This window comes from Strigops habroptila, chromosome 4 (genome assembly GCF_004027225.2).
Source record: "Strigops habroptila isolate Jane chromosome 4, bStrHab1.2.pri, whole genome shotgun sequence".
NCBI lineage: Eukaryota > Metazoa > Chordata > Aves > Psittaciformes > Psittacidae > Strigops > Strigops habroptila.
In genome coordinates, this window is record NC_046358.1 from 60,013,244 (window position 1) to 60,032,418 (window position 19,175).

Genomic DNA, 19,175 nt, shown 5'->3' on the forward strand with positions numbered 1-19,175 from the left:
GGATGATAAGCAATATTCAGCAGCTAAAGCAGCACAGACCTGGGACATGTGAAATGTGCAGTAACCGCTGTTACTGGAGCACAGCAGAACAAAAGGACCAAGAAAGTAAATGGAGAAGGAGTTGCTAACCATGCTACATGAAAATCAGAAAAATACTCTTACAGTTAAGGAAATAACAATGTTGAAAGGTACTGAAAGAAGTGTTAGCAAAAGGATCAAAAAATGTCCAAGATATGCATAGGAAGGCAAGAACAAAGTCTAGTCCTCTTTCTTTGCTGAGAATTGTGGATGTGGTTACATATATGTGGTTACATCCACATATTATAGACAATTGGCTCCCCAAAACTGTATGGGATAATGAACCTCATTGGAGGTGACTGATTCCTTCTCAAGGTGGTTGGTTTGAAGCTTTTTCTATAAAACAACATTCAGCAGCAGGGAGAGGAAAAAACCTCAACAGTATCAAGAAGCCTTTTGCCTCACTGGGGCTCTTGAAATCTTGTTGATCTGGATAAAAGTCATCATTTCATGGAGGAAGTGATTACAACTATGCATGAAGGACCAGGGATTAAGGAAAAACTACAGTCTATCTCCCTCAATCATCAGCACAAGGAGAGCACACAAATAGCACTGTTAAAGGAGCACTGTGAACAGCAGTAAGTAGTAATGGAAGGATTAAGACAATGAATTACCCTTCATATTAATATTAGCAGCTTTGTGAAGCAGGCATAGTCTAGGAAATAGAATCCAGCACTACCAAGTTTTATGTGGAACAAAAGTGCAGCTAATTAGATTAATTTCATTAGAAACTCTGAGAAGGAAATGTTTGAATGTGGATAACTGACATACACTAAGCGTGATTACAGACACAGGAGGAAATAGAGCAAGGGATCAGACTTGTAGAGACATGCAGGGCTGCTGCTCCAGTATTGTGTATGGGAAATAGGTGAAGCAATTCTGGTTTTGTGATTGACACACCAGCAGTGTAATTCGAACTCTGCCGGTAGCTGGTTTAGATTTCAAAACTGAAACAACAAAGAAAACAAATCTCCTGATCTTCAAGACAAAACCAGAAGATACCAATCTGACTTTGGTTTTCATAGCAGGCAGTTATTTGCTACAACCAAGCATTCACACGGAGAGGCAGAAAACATACATGCTCTGAAAATTAAAACACACAATGATGTTGAAGGTGTTTTGAAAACATAGATGTGCCCTGCAATCTTATGCTGCTGTTGATTGTGAGATGACATTCCATTGAGAACTGACCAACCTTCTATTGAAATCAATTACCAACTTCAGTTTCGCTTAATCAGAAGACAATCACAGCCTGAATTTCATCTGGTGCATGAGTAGCCACCGGAAAACTAGAAAATTATAAGGACAGCACTTAAAACTATTCTTGCCGAACCCAATGGCTTACTGATAATACACATTACTGAGCATCTGTGAAATTTGCTTCCTGTTCATGAGTTTACCTTTATTTAGTTGCCTGAACAGATTTAGTACTTTCTGCGTAGAACTATGTGCAGCGAAAATGCAGACAAATACTATAAAAGTGGGAAGAATGAAGAGCTATTTGAGTTTCTTCACTGTATTGAAAACAATGTTTTGTCCACAATTTATTCAGAGCAATTAGATAAATGGATGTTCATTAGTATTTGTTATCTAAATTAACTCTGATGAACAATCATGAAATGATGGCATCTCAGTAGATGGCATCATCTCTGCAGTATGGAACATTTTTCTATTTTGTAGACAAGTTCCATGTCTCATTGTGTATCTACTTCAAAAAAACAACTGCAAGGCAATTGCATCATGAGAGATTACACCTTTTTCCTATGTACCAAGCAAGCATATGTTCCATTTTCAGAGATACGTATGGCAAGTAACTTTATGATGGGTAACGTGTAGAGTTTAAATGAGGTGTTAGTACATATTAAAGGTATCACCAGGCTAGATACAATGCGCAGTAAGCCAGCATCAAGCTCATTACCCCCTAACGAACAGAGCTGATTCCTTCTCTAGACACAGGCCCCTGGCATTTGCAGCCTATATCCATTCTGCAGCAAATGAAAACCCAGGAACCACTGAAGGAATCAAGCGTGCTTTCTGGTGCATTGCAAGACTTCAAACTACATTCTGCTGAAGCAGTCAACTGACTGAGCAACAGATCTATTTATTCAGGAAAGCAGTGCAGAAAGCATTCAGACAGCAAAGATACTTAATGCATGTCTAATGAAGGAGAAAAGACAGAAAAAGTGGGTACCTAATTACTGCAAGAAAAAAGAAAGGAATGGCCCACCCAATTATTGGTTGAATTTAATGTTTCAATCCTTTCACAAACCCCTTCAAAACACTGTCAAACCAGGTAAGTAAAAAGACAATAAGAATCAATTCAACAATCAATTTACATGAAGATCAATTTTTTTTTCTAGGTGCTGTTTTCCTTTCATAATTTCTAAAGAATTGCAGTAAGCCATGTAGCAACTGCTTTAAGGAAACAAATCAGAACTGATTTAGTGGCACTTCATATGAAAAAAAGAACTAAGATAAATAGTGTTCAGGTTCTGAACACTCTTAAAGAGTCTCCAGTTAATATATTTACATTCACATGAGAATTTAAAAACTATTCACTCTAAGTAAGGATGGCCAGATCCAACACTTGGTTAATTCAGCTGTTTGCCTTTCATACTGAAATACAGTTGTGCTTTAAATTTTACCTGTAAAACGTACTCTGCAGAGCTGTGCTGGATTCTTGTGGCATGCAGACAGTTCAGCAGATACTGAACTTGGCATGCTAGAAATATTTTACTAACACACAAAATTTCACACAAATCAGCACACCCAATATACCTTCTTTAATTTAGTTGCATGTTTATTGTATACCCTCATATAGGCACAGAGCCCTGAAATACCTGAACAGATTGGATTACAAAGGAGCAAATGACAAGGAAGATGTGCCATCTTTACGACTAATTTAAATTAGACTTTGTAACATCCAAGAATTGCCAAAGTGTTGCAGTATTGAGACCATACACTGCTAATTTCATCTCTCTTGTCTGGGTCTATAAACATTTTGAGTAACAGAGGATCTTGCCAAGATATTCTAACAGCACTTTTTACTAAAGCCTCCTAGTCACAGGGCACATACTGTATAAAATCATTGGTTACTAAAATTAAAAATTAACCACATCATGTTACTTAGCTCTTTCATTATCTCATTTCATCATTACTGGACCCAATTTGCCCTTCACTTTTGATGGTGTGAAATGAGAATACTATTATATTGCAGTAAACAGAATTATGTTTGTATGACAGTGGGCCCACTGGTGCCTCGGTTTTAATACAGAGGAATAAATCTCTTCAGCTATAAACTGTAGAAATAGTATAACATTTTGATTTATAAATAATATTTAAAAAAGGTAACATACTACATTAAATTAACATGTTCGGTTCCTGACATAAGATAAATGCCTTCTTTTACATGAAATACCATGCACTGAGAAAGCTTAATTTCAATTCATGTGGTTAAAAAACACACTGATTTTAAGTATTCAATAAAACAAAATGAAAATATTTGACATGTCACCAATAGTGACTCTGCTTTGTTTTGAAAGGAAATCAAATTATGACTACGATGATTATTTTTATTCCTTTCCTGTCCTTGTTTCACCCTCAAAAATTGACAATGGAATTGAAGTCAAATTAAACATCTGTAAAATGTAATTGTAAAATTTGTAATTGTAATTGGAAAATAAAATTTGTAATTGTAAAATAAATTGTAAAATAAGCGGGAGTGCTTCTGACAGCATTTATCCTCCTTCATCACAAATTTTGTCAATAAAAAATACTCTTGAATAAAAAATTTTCTTGGGTTTTTTTTTTATAAATCTTATATTTCTAAATACGCAGACCCCAGATTTTGTCATTTTTAGAAAAAAATGCTTACATATTAATTACATCAGAATTAGATGGCAGGATTTTTTAGACAACAATATTCTTATGTTCAAAATGAATTTGCTTTTTCATGTGTTTAGAACTCAGCTGTAACTCACTGAAGAATTTCAAGGTCAGTATGGCTATGCACATATATCAATATTTTCATTAATAACACAAGTAGAGAATGTCTTGACTGCAGACATCATCAAGCTGTAATCAAATAACGTTAAACACAAAGTCCTAGTTTTAGATAAGAGGAATTATTTGTACAAAGACAGAAATGAAAAAGCAAATGAGAGAAGCATTTGATAGCAGTATGAAGGAAGTCTAGTAAATGCTCTCTTATGAAAGGCAGCAAACACTGCTGGAAGCACTTTCTCTAGGACCACATGGAGTCATGTAAGGCATCTGTAGGATTACAGTGCCCAGTTCTGGGCACCACAATTCAAGGATATAGATCATTTGGAGACAGTTCAGACAAGGCTCATGAGAACAATCAGATATCTAGAAGGGGGTAAAGACTGAAGGATCTGGGGTTGAGTAGCCTACAGAAAAGAAGGCATGGCTTGAAAAGAGGGTTAGAGCACCTGAGAATAAGAGGCATCAGAGGAATCATTTTAGCAAAACAGCAGCAATGACAGGTAAGTATTGGCACCACTTTCTTATGGCGACTGCCAAGGCTCCATCCACCTCTAAGAAGAAAAGAAGTTGACAGGGGCAACTCACTTGTAGTTCATCCTATTGTCATGCTTTTGTCAGACAGTAAAAGACCTGGGTATTTCACCAAAATCCCTTCTGACATCATTTGCCACGGCTTCCCTATTTATCTTCAAGCTTTGGATCAGAAAGTAGATCTATATAATGTAGGTATAGCAGCACTACACCTGACATACTACTTCATGAGATTTTTTTGCAGGTGCACAATTTAAACACATAGTAGGTATCCTTAACCTACTGGTGGCACCAGTGGAGTAATCTAGTGGTGACAATCTAGAAGGACCAAGAAATTCAGCATGGATAATTTCTAAGAAATAAAAACGAAAGTTTTAAATATCCTATTTATCTCTCTAAGTACCAGATGTGAATACAGTTGACTTCTGATCAGTTCTGTGTTAGAGTCTGTGTTGAATGTTAACTCTAATAGTTAATCTCAATTGCAGATTTCCCCAGAAAGTCTGGAGAAAATTCAACGACGATCAGAACGCGAACTGATATCAGTGTCTTATTGTGAAGCATGTTGTACTGTTCTAATGCTGGCATTCCTACCCCACTGCCACACTTTTATTTTTCTTGTTAAAAGCTTGTTTTACAAAAACCAAGAATTTGTGCAAAATAATAACCATATGGACCAATGAGAGTACTTGCATGCTAATTCCAAGTACCTCAAAATGTACCATGACACTGATTTTTCTAAATATGAAATTATTGTAGGCATTTTGAATGTACAGTGTGCAACAGTTAGAAGTTTCTTCCACAATAAAGCCATAACTATATTCCCCCTACCACTAGAGAAAAGACCATCATTCTCTCTTTATACTTTTTTTCCACATTGTGTTTCTATAGCTTTGTGCTCCTGAAGAAGTAAACCCTTCTTCCAGAAGCAAACCCATTAAGCTGCTTTGCAACACTATGCCCTTGGAAACAAAAGAGCATACGAATGAATCTAGCTAGATTCTATAGGATCACTACATCAATTGTGCTGTAACAAAGATTATTCAGAACACCACAAAATTACAAGAAAATCCATTTACAACATTCCAAATTCATGTGCTCCCATTGTGAAGTTACACAAACAATATTCTATCTGTGAGAAACTGAAAGTGTAACGGATTTCTGTTTTAAATGTAGATATGTTTAGTCAGTAGATCCAAGGGGCTGCTACTGTGTATATTAAAATGCAAATATGCATTTCTACAACCTAATATTAGACCTGCTATAAATATACAAGGTGTATAGGAATGCAGGTTATTCTTTTTTCATAATACAAGTAAACTCTCTGTGGGTGTTTAGCCTAAAAAATGAAATATAGTGCAGTTAGCTCCAATGCAATGTTTAAATTTTTGTCCTTTTTTTGGTTAAAGAATAATAAAACAGCTGGATGAAGAAAACATTTAAATTATTTTTAAGGAATTAGAATAGTACAATACTAACTGTCACAGTTTAACACAATCATTTCTGTCTTGCAGTGTTTTATAGAGTCGTTGGCCTCTAGTTGATTTTGAGAAAACAGAGGCATTGAAAAATGAGTTGAGCTGTGTGTAATAACCCAGTGTGAAAAATAGGAATGGACCCAAATCTACTCACTTCCAATCTATGCCCCTAGCCATTTAAAGCTGTGTACATTTCTGTTACATCAGCTCCTAAAAGTGAAGAATGGGGGGAAAATGACAGCATGTCAAAAGAATTGCATATAGAAACTGCCCATTTTCTATATATCAAAGGTTGCATTTGTTCTAAGGACTGTTAGGATGTATAGAGATATCTTAGATTTCTATCTTAATTGTACAGAAATACAGAAAGTGTCTACATAAAATATTTTATTTAAGCTATGCACAAAGAAATATTAAGCTATGCTGTTATCTCTATGAAAAATTAAGCTCAGAAGCTACTGCTGCTCTCAAGAAGAGGTTAACTGGAAAATAAAGATTTGTATTTCTTTAAAGATTAGCACAGGAATTTTGATCATTTGCATGCAGAAGACATTAATTCTACTGGGAAAATCAACATAGCTATTTATGAGAACTGTTATCTTCTATTTTTCCATAAACTGTATATAATTGTTACTAAAAGCTCTTGCTAGGCAAGGCAGGCAGATTATTCTCTGTGTCTCCTTGGCCATTATATTTAGTCATAGTGGAAAGCTTTCAGTAAATGCTTTATAACTGTGCTCAACTGCTCCAGCATTAGCACTCTAATAAACAGTCAGGTAAAATTGTTGACACGTATCTGGACAATTGTATAGGAAGACTGAAAGGATAAATGGAAAAGACTGAATAACAGGCTCAACATCCAATTCAAACAAGCAGGAGTTTTTGGTGTTTGTTTTTACACTACAAATATTCGTAGAATCATAGAATAGTTAGGGTTGGAACACTGAAGCTGTTCTCATAGGTATGGTAGCTTTGCTATAATAGCACAACTACCTAAAAGATTTTGCCAATACATGCTTGATCTACTAAATATATCATAGTTCTTGTATTAAAATTCCTCTACTCTCTGACTACATACAAACAAACCCCAATGTAATTAAAATCATGGAGATTGTTACACATGCAGAAAAAAAAGGTTTCACAATTTTCCTCAAAAATTATAAAACATTTCCCTGGAGATGGCTCAGAAAATATTTCTAGAAACCAACAGCAGAGATATTATGATAAATACAGTAGTTTCTGCAAGTAGTAATGGTAATAAACACTATTTACAGATACCCGGTTTCAATTTGTTGGTTGTTTAAACATACGTATAGCAGAAAGAAAGAACTTGTCAGCAAGAACTTTTGTTACATTTACCATACAAGTCACATCCATTGCCTGAGAACTCAATTATTCCAGGAGCCAATCAGAGGACTGTGGTTTCTTTTCTAAATGGTAAATTGAATACAACTTATCTGCATGCGGTCATCATTCACTACATTAACAATTAATCTCAGACTCAGCAAAAAACACCAAATGCTAAAGCAGGAAAAGATAATTACAATCTAGCGATACTTGACTCCATGAGATCTGCACCAGCTGACAGATAGAATCAATTTGGATATTAACAAGATTCTCCCTACCATGAAATTTTAATATGTGAGTAGCTAAGATAATTTACGATATTTTCTTCACTCTTGTATTATACTATGGAATTCTAGTAAATAAATATTTTTTTATATATATATATAAAAAAAATTCTAGTACTTCCAGAAAACTATTTGTTCTGCATTTTCCATCAATTACAGGGGTCAGACCTTTACCCACCTGCTCAGAGATACCTTATCTGGAGAAATCCAACTAACCAGTCCAATCTAGGAATCTGGGGCTAGATGTGGCCTAAAAGAAGTGATTCTCCATCACTGCTGAGGAACTTTGAATGACGACTTAGAGATGTTAGAAAGCAAATGCTTTATGAAGTGCCCAGAAATCTTGTAAACAAGCTTTAGAACAGAAATTTTTATCAGAAAATGAAGGCGATGACCTGGTCCTCCCATATTATTACATGGCACCTTAGTGTCCAATCAATGACAAGAAACGAGGGAAAGTAAGTCAGGATAAAAAGATGTTGAACTGTGAACATGAAAGCAAGTAGTCTGCACACAGTGTAACAGTTCAGAATGGTCCAGATAGATATATTTAACCACAGAAGCAAGAAAAATATTGTTGTAAGAAGCAAGAAAAATATTGTTGTAAGCACTTTCCTGCTCATGCTGATAGCTTTGGGTAGCTTCTGAAGCTAGCACAGATCCTGAGGCAGCCAAGTGAATCCTTATTGCTAAGTAAGACTCAAGAGCATTCTGTTGATTTATCTTTTTATAATAACTTTGTTCCACATAGCAAAAATTCCCATTCAAGTACCTAGTGCTGTGATGAGTCTGACTATGCTGACACCTGATGACGCATTCCATTTTCATTAGGTCGTTCTAAAAATCAAGGTGTTTAAAATTGTCTTGCAGTGTCTGGGGCCATTCCCAAACTGATATGCTTTTTTTCCAGCTCATCCATCTGCAGAAATAATTTCAAGAGCTGGTATGCTGGAGTCGGTGTACCTTCCTATAACTGGATTTAGCTGCACAGTGTTCCTAGCATACAACAGGCAAGTGAAAAGAAGGCTTAAAACTGGGGGGTCTCCCAAGCAGTGTGTGAAATCTAAGCAAAGTCTTGTGTCTTCGGTAAGACTCAAGCACAGGCTTTGGACAAACAGAATGTTGGCTACTGTTTGCATCCTGGAAGTGCATTCAGCACAGTGGCAGTTTGGTAAAGAGGCTGGAAGATTAGAACCGTTAGGCTACTTCACTGTCATCATGTAGTGGGAATGAAGAGAATTGTTCCTGACTAAGTAATTACAGATTAACATACAATGTTGCAGTATTTCCCTCTTCCTCCCCTCAATTCTAAGCTTTCACACAGCAAGTGATATTTTGGAAAGCAAAGTAGTGTTCATATGCTCCTTAACATTGTAGTTTGCAGTCCCCCAGGAAGCTAGCATTACACATACATGCTAGTGCCAAAAGATTTAGCATCCTTTACTGAACCCCTGAACCTTAGAACTGCAGATTACCATTTCTCTGTGTCACGTTATGCTTGTCACAACCAAACTGATTACTAAGCCTAGAAAGCATTGAGAAGAAGCCAAAGGGGGGCAATTGTTTCTCTCACAGGTAACAGACTTCACAAATTATGACCAAAAAAAAAAAAAAAATAATTTAAATTTTCCCAAACCACTGTATTAGTCCAGGAAAAACTTCTTGGAAGCCTCTATGCTTAATTATCCCATTATAAATCTAAAAAAACCCCCAATATTTAGCACTACAACCATAATAAGTTTTATGGATCAGCTATGTTTTACTCGTGACTACGTTTAACTTTTCTATATATTGAAGTCAATTGTGAAAAGGAAAAAGTGTATCCTTCTGATTCAGAGCAGGCTCCAATATGCTGCCATTCTGGTTTGGAAATTCTAAAAGAAAATTATCAGGTAGTCTCCAAGGACTGATACAGATATGTATTGATAATAAAAAACTACATACACTTCATCACATGGAGAAAACAGAAAAAACCAGATGGCTTTTGTTTCCTCTAAAGGTCAAGGTTTCAGAATTTTTCCATGATGAGTTTGGACTTAACTATTTAAAATAATAACTCCTTTTAGACATTCATTTTTATCATATTATTAAAGCTTTCACAAATGACAGAATAATTTTGATAATTGCCTCCAACATGTCTATGCTATTCCATGGGAGCTGACCATAAAGAAGGGTTATAGACTGCTGACTGCAAATTCTAATCCAGATGTGGTGAAAGCTTTACACACAAAAGAAAAAATGTAAATGTTGTTAATGCCAAAACCACAGTGATTGCGAAGTATGATGCCACAGAGGACCGCATCACAGCACAAACAAATGCCACGTTATGATGTTAGTATCTGGCATCAGCAACTTGTACTAACAGTGACTGTTTCATTCTTTCTCTGAACTGGCCTTGGGAATGGGGTAGTAGTCACTTACCCTCGGAGTCAATAAAACGACCACTGGAAGCAAGCTTGTATTTTTCACATACCAGCAAAAGGAGAAGCAAGTGAAGCAGAGGGTAAGGGGAGAAAAAGTCATGGACTAGTTTTGCTCGTGGCAATTTTGCACCCAGCTCAGAAATCAGTTGCAATTTTAATAACACATTTTCCTGAATTGCACTGAACTATCTTCAGCACAAGCTTTGTACTAGCATCTCCTTAAAAGCCTGGAATTTTTTGTGTCTCTAAAGGTGCGCCCAGTACTGATAAGACTCTCTGAAATTCTTTGGTCTACTGCAGGACACATCTTGGCAATTGCAAAGGCTTATCTCAGACACAGATTCAGAGCAAGCAAAGAAATCCCAATTGTCCATGCATATTTGACCAATCTGTCCTATTAAATATGACAAGAAAAATCTTCAGAGACAGGACAATGTTTCTCTGGCAGTTTCCTCTGACACTTTTCATAGTAAGAAGTGCCTAAAGGTGTCTACAGACAAATGTCTAAAGCAAAGTGCACCTACCTAATGTTACTTTTGTCTGTTGCTTGAAAAGCATGAATACACATGCTTTAGAAATAGTCTATTGAAATAATATGAAAACATCAGATCACCAGCTCCAAAATCAAAGCATTCGCCTTGAAACAAGTAGATCTGTTTTTACTGATAAAGGTCAATTTAGAAAATTCTGACCCTACAGAAAGCCCCTGTTATTCATCTCAATTAAGATCATGTGTTTTACCTAAATCTCAAATGAAATAATGCAAATTTGATCGTAGAGATTCAGAATTTTCAGATTTTCATGTGAAAGAAATGGCTGAGAGCCTACTCAGTTCAATTAGGGTCACCAATTCAATAGTTATTGAAGTCATAACTTTGATTATGCCTTCAATATTATGGCATAGTCATACAGATGACGACTTATGCAAAGGAGTAACTTTGGTTACTTGGGCTTTAAGCTGCTAACATTTCACTTGTGTGAGTAGTACTACCCTTGATCCAATGTGTCAAAGAAGAAAAAAACATGTAAGAATACCAGCAGTTCCTAATTAATAAATATTAATTTATTATTAACTAAATTTTACTTTAATGGTTAGTTTAATATGCCTTAAAATACTCACTTCAGAATTACGCAGCCTGTACCGGCAGGAGGAGCCGTCCAAAACACTTGAATGCGTGTCCTCCTCCTCGGTGTGCTCTCAGTAACAGCAACAGGACAATTACTCATGAACTGTGTTTCTTCTTCATCTATGATCTAATGAAATAGAAGAATATGAAAAGATAAGGACATAGATAGCCAATGTCTCTTAAGGGTGCTTTGTAAGTTCATGTTTTCCCTTCAGTGGGGTTATTTATAATACTCTGCTTAGCTCAGCACTACTTTGGTAAATTTATTTATAACATGCAGATCATTCACTGAAACAAAAATGACAAGCCCACAAAACTAAGACAGAAGAATAATTCAGTTCTATGTGAACAGAAGTTAGTCCTCTCTGAGCGAGGCTCCAAATAACCTTTTTTTGTAGATCCTGATTACTGGAGCTTCCTGTAAATGGTAAAGAACTAAAAATAATTAAAGTGCATAATTTCAAATTTTTTTTATATTATGGCAATTGGTTAGGACAGATGGAACATGTTTTAAACATGTTCCATCTGTCCATGGATGGACATTCATGTAAATATTTGTTTAAACAGCATTATTCTTAAGGTACCAAAAGAACTTCCAGGTCAAAAGAGGTAATACGAATCATAACAATCTATAATTCAGAGACCATTACTTAGTTCAATCTGCAGAGCTTGTGGCATTTTTGGTTGATCGATGTTTAACAGAAAGGTTTAAGTGGCGTAAGTCAACACAAACCAGAGCAGCAGATTTGGAAGTGGTGGTGTTCTAAGGATTTTACTCAAAGGTGTCTGTGACAAAATAGCTTTCTCACTACATATGTTCTTCATGGGTTGTACTTTAAACCTTCTGCTCATCACAACTCAAAGAAAATTCATCTGAAGCTGCCAAGTTTGATTTGGAAACAGGTGATACTGTGATATTGCAAATTTCTCTTCAGAATCAGTTGGTGGTCCACTTTCATTCAACGAAGCTACAATTCACACTGCACTGGGTCAAGATTCAGGCAATGAATTACAAACCTTACCATTTGGGGAAAGAAGCTGTATTTATCGATGTATAAGACAACTCTGAAGGAGCTTTTTTACAAATCTGATTCTAACAACACAGACACTTTTATCAGATTACAATTTAAAAATAAAAATCTTCTGGCCGTAACATAACTTTAAAAAAGTACTTGGGGGAAAAAAACAACACAAGCAAACAAACAAAAAAAAACAACAAAAAACCCAAAACACAACAAAAAACAAAATAAATCAAAACCAAACAAAACAACAACAAAACAAAATACTATTTACATTCTGAAAAAGTGGCAATTTCTATAGTTTGACCAGATCTGCTTTAGAGAGCAGGCAGCCGCGTTGCCTCACCCAATGATACTTCCAGCATTCCCAAACATTTTTAGCTGAGCCCACAAACCTATCCAGTTTTGCACGGCAGAATGAAGGGGCACTGCCCTAAAAGAATGCTGAGAAACTATTTATCTGGTGAATAGGGTAATGGTTAATGGGTTTTAAATCTAAAGCCGTTAACATTGTTCAACTCTTTAAACGCTTCGCAGAATCTGTGTAACTAAACACAATGTGTACAGCTACATCTACTTTGCTAGATTTTAACTAACATTGAAGCATGGGATCTACTGTATGTTTAAACTGACACTGCTTAGTTTATACTTCAACTTGATACAATTCAACGAACTTGAGCACCAAGAAATCCCTAATCTACAGTTCTGTCTTGGCCATGAACTGCATTCATTCTGTCTGCCTTATTTATGCAACAATAAAATAAAGATCTAAAACTTTCACTTGTCCCTCAGAAAGGTTATCTCAATTATATCAATTGACTTTTTATCCATATCTCACAGGAATTCATTCTCAATCAAAACCCAGTTTTGGCAGAAGCTTTTAGTGAAGAATGTGTGATTTTTATATCATCTCATACAAAATAAAATTCTATTGTATGTTATATAAAAGCAGGATAATTCCCATTGAAAGAGCTCTTAGGAGGTCATCTCAAAGTTCTTAAAAAAAGACAGCTGCTCTAGAAAAACAGAAAATTTGCAAATCACTGTACAAGTTACACTAGCCCTATACCCTCTTGTCAGATGTAAACTGTTGCTGTAGCATCATAACTCACATTGTTGGCTTTACAAATATGTTCAATTCAAGTCAAGAAAGATGAAGTAATTATAGGTAGGTGTAACTACTTGACAACTGACCAGATAAAAGCTATTCAGCAATGATCAATGAACCTTTCACATATGCTGGTATTTGCAAATTTAGTTTAGCTCGTCTGTCACATACTTCATCAGTGAATGTTTCTTGAGAAGCCCAACTGAAATGAACCTGTGTTCTCAAAGTATAGAGTGCTATTTTCAGTCAACAAGAACTTGGCTGTTTCCATATCCCTAAATATCATTTCTCCAGCAGTCATCATTGTAGACCCATCTGTGATGTATTGGCATGTTAAGTAAATTTTTGTCTCATCCAAGGTGAACTGAATTCATTCTAGGTGAATGAATCCTGCTTTTTCCCCCAGTAATGAATGCAATCACAAGGAACACCAAAACCAAATCCAATAACTAATACTTGAGGAAGGAGTTGTGAGCAACTGTGAGTAGTTATTACAAGTCAAATTTCCGGCTACTGCAAAACCAGAACTTGAAATATTTGTTTGAATTCTAGATAGTCATTAGGTGGGAGTACATCCATGCCCTTTTCCAGTAGCAACAAACACACAGAAATGTAGATGTATTTTGCACTTCTATAACCTACCCAATTCCTGCAACTGAGCTAGTTATAAAATTTCTGTAGGAATACAGATGCCTATAATGAAATAATTTAAAAGTTCTGGCTGCATTTTAGAACACAATCCTAGAAGAACAGGAAGTGGTTAAACCTCAAGGCTACATTACAATTTCTTGCATCAGGAACAATCAGAGCAAGAAGACTTAGGAGATCAGTGTCTACTGAGCAAACCTGACCATAAAAGAACAAAGTCCTCCAAAAAAGAGTTCCTCTGAAGAAAAATTAGACAGAAGACTTCTTAATAAAGACTTCTACTGTTGACAGAAGACAGCAAAGAACTCCTAAACTGGATGGAAATGCTCAAATGCCAATTAACCCGAGAGGGATAAAAAAAAAAATTATATTAAGAAATTTTATAAAAAACTCAGGAGAATGATCCAGACTCTAGGACTTCAGATAAATATAAACCAAACTCAAATACATTTTTTTTAATTATGAGTTTTTTTCCATATCCATGGAGATTTGATTCTTTATAAAAAGTTCTTAGGGGTGATACAGAAAGGGTTCGCTATTTATACAAGATTCCAAATAACACACTATTTTAGGATGGTAGATGATATTGCTGCACTCACACATAGCACAGGAGAAAACATTAGTATCCTCGCCACCTTTGAGGAGGGGAAAAAGGATACATAATCTCTGAAAATCATACGATTCTGATTTTCCTTCTGGAATCAAGTCAGACCACATAGGCATGAAGGAAAGAATTGGCAGGAAAAAGGCATGCAGATTAAAATGTAGCATTTGCAAAATCACAGCTTCTAAAACCCCAGGTTATCTGTAATGGGAAGCCTCACATTTTCAGTAATAGGCCAGCTAATTAACTACATAATGGACAAAAATCCTAAAAGCTAAAAGAAATTCTTGGCCAAAGAATCTGAGGTCTCAGAGGGGGGGAATCTCTATGTGATGAATTCCGTCAAATCCATAAATGCAATGACATTATCTTAACTTTCTATTTAGTTTTTGGAGTGTTTTGGTGTGGTTTTTTCCCATTATGAATGTAGTATTATTAGACCAATTTATTTCTTTAGGGAAACTTGTGTAAATCCTGAACAAGATGCTTAGAGTTAACGTGGATTTGAACAAGTGTCACAGAAAGTAGAATCTAGCTGAATTTGGGTAAATCTACAAACATGGAGAGAAGGTTAGCAAAAGGGAGAATTTATCAGCTCCAGGCTCAGATTTGCATTCCTTGCATATTCCAAACGCTGACGAGGTTGAGGACAAGTTTTGGGTGTTCCTGAAAAGCAGGACTGGAACACTGCTTAGTTGTTAAACTGATGAATGAGTGGTTTTCTTTTCCCAGAATTGGAACATTTCATGCTGAGTGATAAAGCTTGCTATCTGTTTCTGATTTCTACAAAATGGTAGTCAGATAAATGACATCAGGCAGTTGTCCTCTCTATAACTACATTTCTATCAGTATTTTAAAAAGTCAGAACGTTCTGCATCACAAAGAAAGGAATTAATATCAAGTACAAAAGGAAATGAAGTTATATAAATCCTCTACTGGCTTGTGTCCACTTCCTCAGTTTAAACCACTGGCTGGGATCTGCAGCACCATTTCTTGTTCTGTGGACACATCATCACTTTCCACCCACTGAAACAGCTGTGTTCTATTGGAACAACTGAGTTAAAGACAAAACAAAACATTCAAAGTTCACCAGATAAGCATTTCTGTAGGCAGTGTTCTTCTTCGGAAGAGCTAATATGGAGCCTGACTTCCAGAATGTTGCAAAACTATCTTCTCCTTGAGGAAACTTTCCCATTATAAAAAGAACATTGGCTCTAACATAATGGTAATAATATTTGGCCTTTAGGGATTAATCTAGAATAGAGATTATTACATGGAATGGAAACCTTATGATGTAAAAAGTCAGTTTAAAAAAACCTGCCTCAAAGATATGCTCCATGTAACCAATTTCTTTGACTAAAGGACACAGTACTTCCTTCAGAGTCTGTGCTTAGAATCAGCAGAATCACAGAACTGATATAAATCATCTTCCAAGAATCAAAACCAAACAAACGAACAAACAAACCCCAAATATTTGTCTGTGAGATGTTGTAAGGGAAAGTGTTTGAATACTTCTGTCCAACTACCTTCTCTTCTTTAGAACAATCGATTTGAATAGAGTGTTCATTGAAAAGCAAGCTGTGCTTGATGAACAAAAGGAAAAACTGCAGGAGTCCTGTATGAGACTCTTATGCATTAACACACCCCAAAAATATGTGCTCTCAAGAATCTTGTAGTCATACTGTACTATAGGTTGCTCTTCAGCCTAAACAAACCTGAGAGTTATATTACACCTGTTGTAGGCAGGCAAGTGAGGTGCAATTCAAACAAAAGGAGGAAGAAAGAAGTTCAACATGAGGAGAACTTGAAGTGCATTACAGATGAAGCACCACACTGCCAGCTTTTACACTAAACAGCCTTTCCTGCCCAAAAGACTGTCTATGGATGGCTTAAAACTCAGCAATTTTTCTTAATTCAACATATATGAAAAGAGAAGATGTATATTGACAAAGGCAGATAGCAATAACTTGACAGCATTTAGTAAACCTAAGATGTTATACTGTATATTTTTTCTTGAGTTTGAACCATTCTTGGTTAACTTAATGTTGCAACATGTTGAATTATAAAGGCATATACTTGTAAATTGAAAATTATCAATTTAGCAAAAGCTGTCCCTGAAATTCAGGAGATGAATGAACATAGACCATTGTGCTTTGAGACTGTTTTCATCCGAGTAGTCAGTGAGAGTGGATTAAAGGTCAAAAGTTTAATTTTTGTTTCCTACAAATTTTTCTCCTAACTGCAACATTAACATTGCTATGAAAACAGTTGGGTAAATTGATTCAAGATACTTCGGGTGACATTTGGTACAAAAGCAACGAGTCACTCCGTGCCTTGCATGACAAATGGCTTACCTTTATTCTTCATGTTTTGTGTTCAGTCTACACAGCTCCTTTTACAGCATTTGAAATGAGGTATGAGGATTCTGGGCAAGACTGAAAATTTTAGTTTCAAAGAAACAGAACTTTTGGCTTGATGTATAATTTAATCAAGTGAGATGTAAATCTAGAGCAAACTTACTGAGGTCAGACTATGCTGAACTATTCAAACACATTAACTTGTAGGGTTTTTTTCATTCCCTTCAGGCAGGAGCTAACAGACTGAACTTGCTTGTCAATGAAATCAGGGTTCTTTTATGGTCTAAATACAGTTTACATTTGGAAGCATGAAACAAGCAGGTGAAAAGAGGGTAAATTTTATGAACACTTAGTCAAATGAAAGTGAGGATATATTACACTTTCAAAACTCTGTTCCCAGCATTAGGAAGCAGAACTGCCCTATTGCAGCCCTAAGATAGAAAAACAATCAGTGAGGATGATGTGGGCAGAGAAAAAGGCTATGTTATGGTGATCCTTGGCTGGCCCCCTGTGAACAGTCAGCTTTAATCAGAGCAGTGCTCTAGCAGCAGTTCCCTTCACCTGAGCTAAGGCCAGACCAAAGCAGCAGCTGCAGAAAATCAAATCCAATATAAAAAAAATTACAAAATAAAAAATTGAGAACAACCACTTAGGCTTACCAATGGCCCACATGGATTTCTCATTTCTCTCCTCCTTGTATCTGGAAGATCAGAGTGTGAATGGTCCTTCCAAGATTACAGAACTAACACACTCATTTCAAATACTACTATAACCACAATAAACTTCAACAAAGATACACACAGGATTCCTTGTGTAATACTTTTGCAGAGGGATTATTTATACTCAGTGTTATGTTGTCAAACTACTTCAGTATTATTTATTTTGCAAAAAGTAAGTAGTATTTCAGTCTGATAAGAAATTCTCACAGGCCAAAAAACAACTTTTGATAGGCGGTATCTCAGGTGCTTTCAGCCCCAGAGAAACAGTGCTTGATGAAGGGGGTGTTTTACACAAAAATCAACTTCACAATCAAGAATTTTCAGATAACAACCACTTGAAAGCAGTAAAAGCTTACATGATTTTTTTATATTTCTGATGCAAATTACTACAGTTAGGACCTTTCATTTAAGCTTATAATACACATTTCTTTGGAAAGAGAAAAATCTGTTGCCATCTCTCCTAAATGTATTTGCTGCAATTTATCTACCTCATATTTAAGAACCTATTTTAATCTGATTTTCTAGATGGATAAAAGGCATTAGAAGGTCGTGTAAGGAAATAAGTGTTTTCACAGCCTCATAAAAGGAAGTGATATAAAATAAAGCAATGTGGATACAACACTGGACTGGAAGTGAAATGTGATTTTTATTGCTAGGCAACCTTTCTCAAATCACTTTAGCATTGTCTGTTCCTCAGTTGTGAAGTGGGAATATAGACATTGACCTTCTTTTTCAAAACAATGTATTAAATGCTCTACAAAAACATATTTATTATTATCCATAACAGCTCACTGTATCTCAGTGTATCTCAGATCGGTCTCAGACTTCATAAACAGGAGTACTTTGGGAAAAGATTAAATATGAGAAGCCCAAATCTTCAGCCTGCTCTGTGATTGCCAATAGCTCAAATTAGATGGAAAAGGGGCTTAGTGAATCAACCAGGAATTCAAGTCAGGGAAACCCGTGGAAGCCAGAAAGTCAGGGTGCCCCACTGCGTACCAACCCTTTGTCTCACTTTTGTAAAAAGAGCAGCCAAATTCTGCCAAAGATCTCCCAGTTTGGTGCATTGTTGCTCACAGATCCCAGGAAGCAGAACAAAACGAAGTTTGGCAGAGCTCCAGTTTGCCAATGGCATCTTTTACATGAGAGCACTTTTTCAACATATTAAGGGATTGTAGCACAATTTAAAATGGAAATTTAAATATTGCTAAAAAATAAGAGCCTTGTTTTGCAAAAAAAAAAAAAAGAGTTTATATTTTAATTTGGCTGCACACTGGGATTAGAAGACAAACCTTATTTACTTGTTTGTCTTGTAAAAGCCGAAGGTCATAGAGCCTGCTCTGTGACCAACATCGAAGGCTTTACTTCAGCTATGGAAGATTCAGATTCATCCACACATTCTGAATCAGGCAGTTCACTGTCAGTATAAGCTTCTACAGAGCGAGTA

The 19,175-nt window shown here is 36.0% G+C and overlaps 1 protein-coding gene across 3 annotated transcripts in view; it reads right to left on the reverse strand.

Annotated features, from left to right (window-relative positions):
- Positions 1-19,175, reverse strand: part of SPON1 (spondin 1) — a 258,133-nt gene that overhangs the window by 144,227 nt on the left and 94,731 nt on the right. For all 3 annotated transcript variants that reach the window (XR_003990959.2, XM_030482967.1, XM_030482966.1), the window contains exon 3: positions 11,267-11,400. Coding sequence is in view for 2 of the 3 variants with exons in the window: in XM_030482966.1 (XP_030338826.1) it covers positions 11,267-11,400 (134 nt within the window). In the remaining variant the exon portion in view is untranslated. The remainder of the gene's footprint in view (positions 1-11,266; positions 11,401-19,175) is intronic.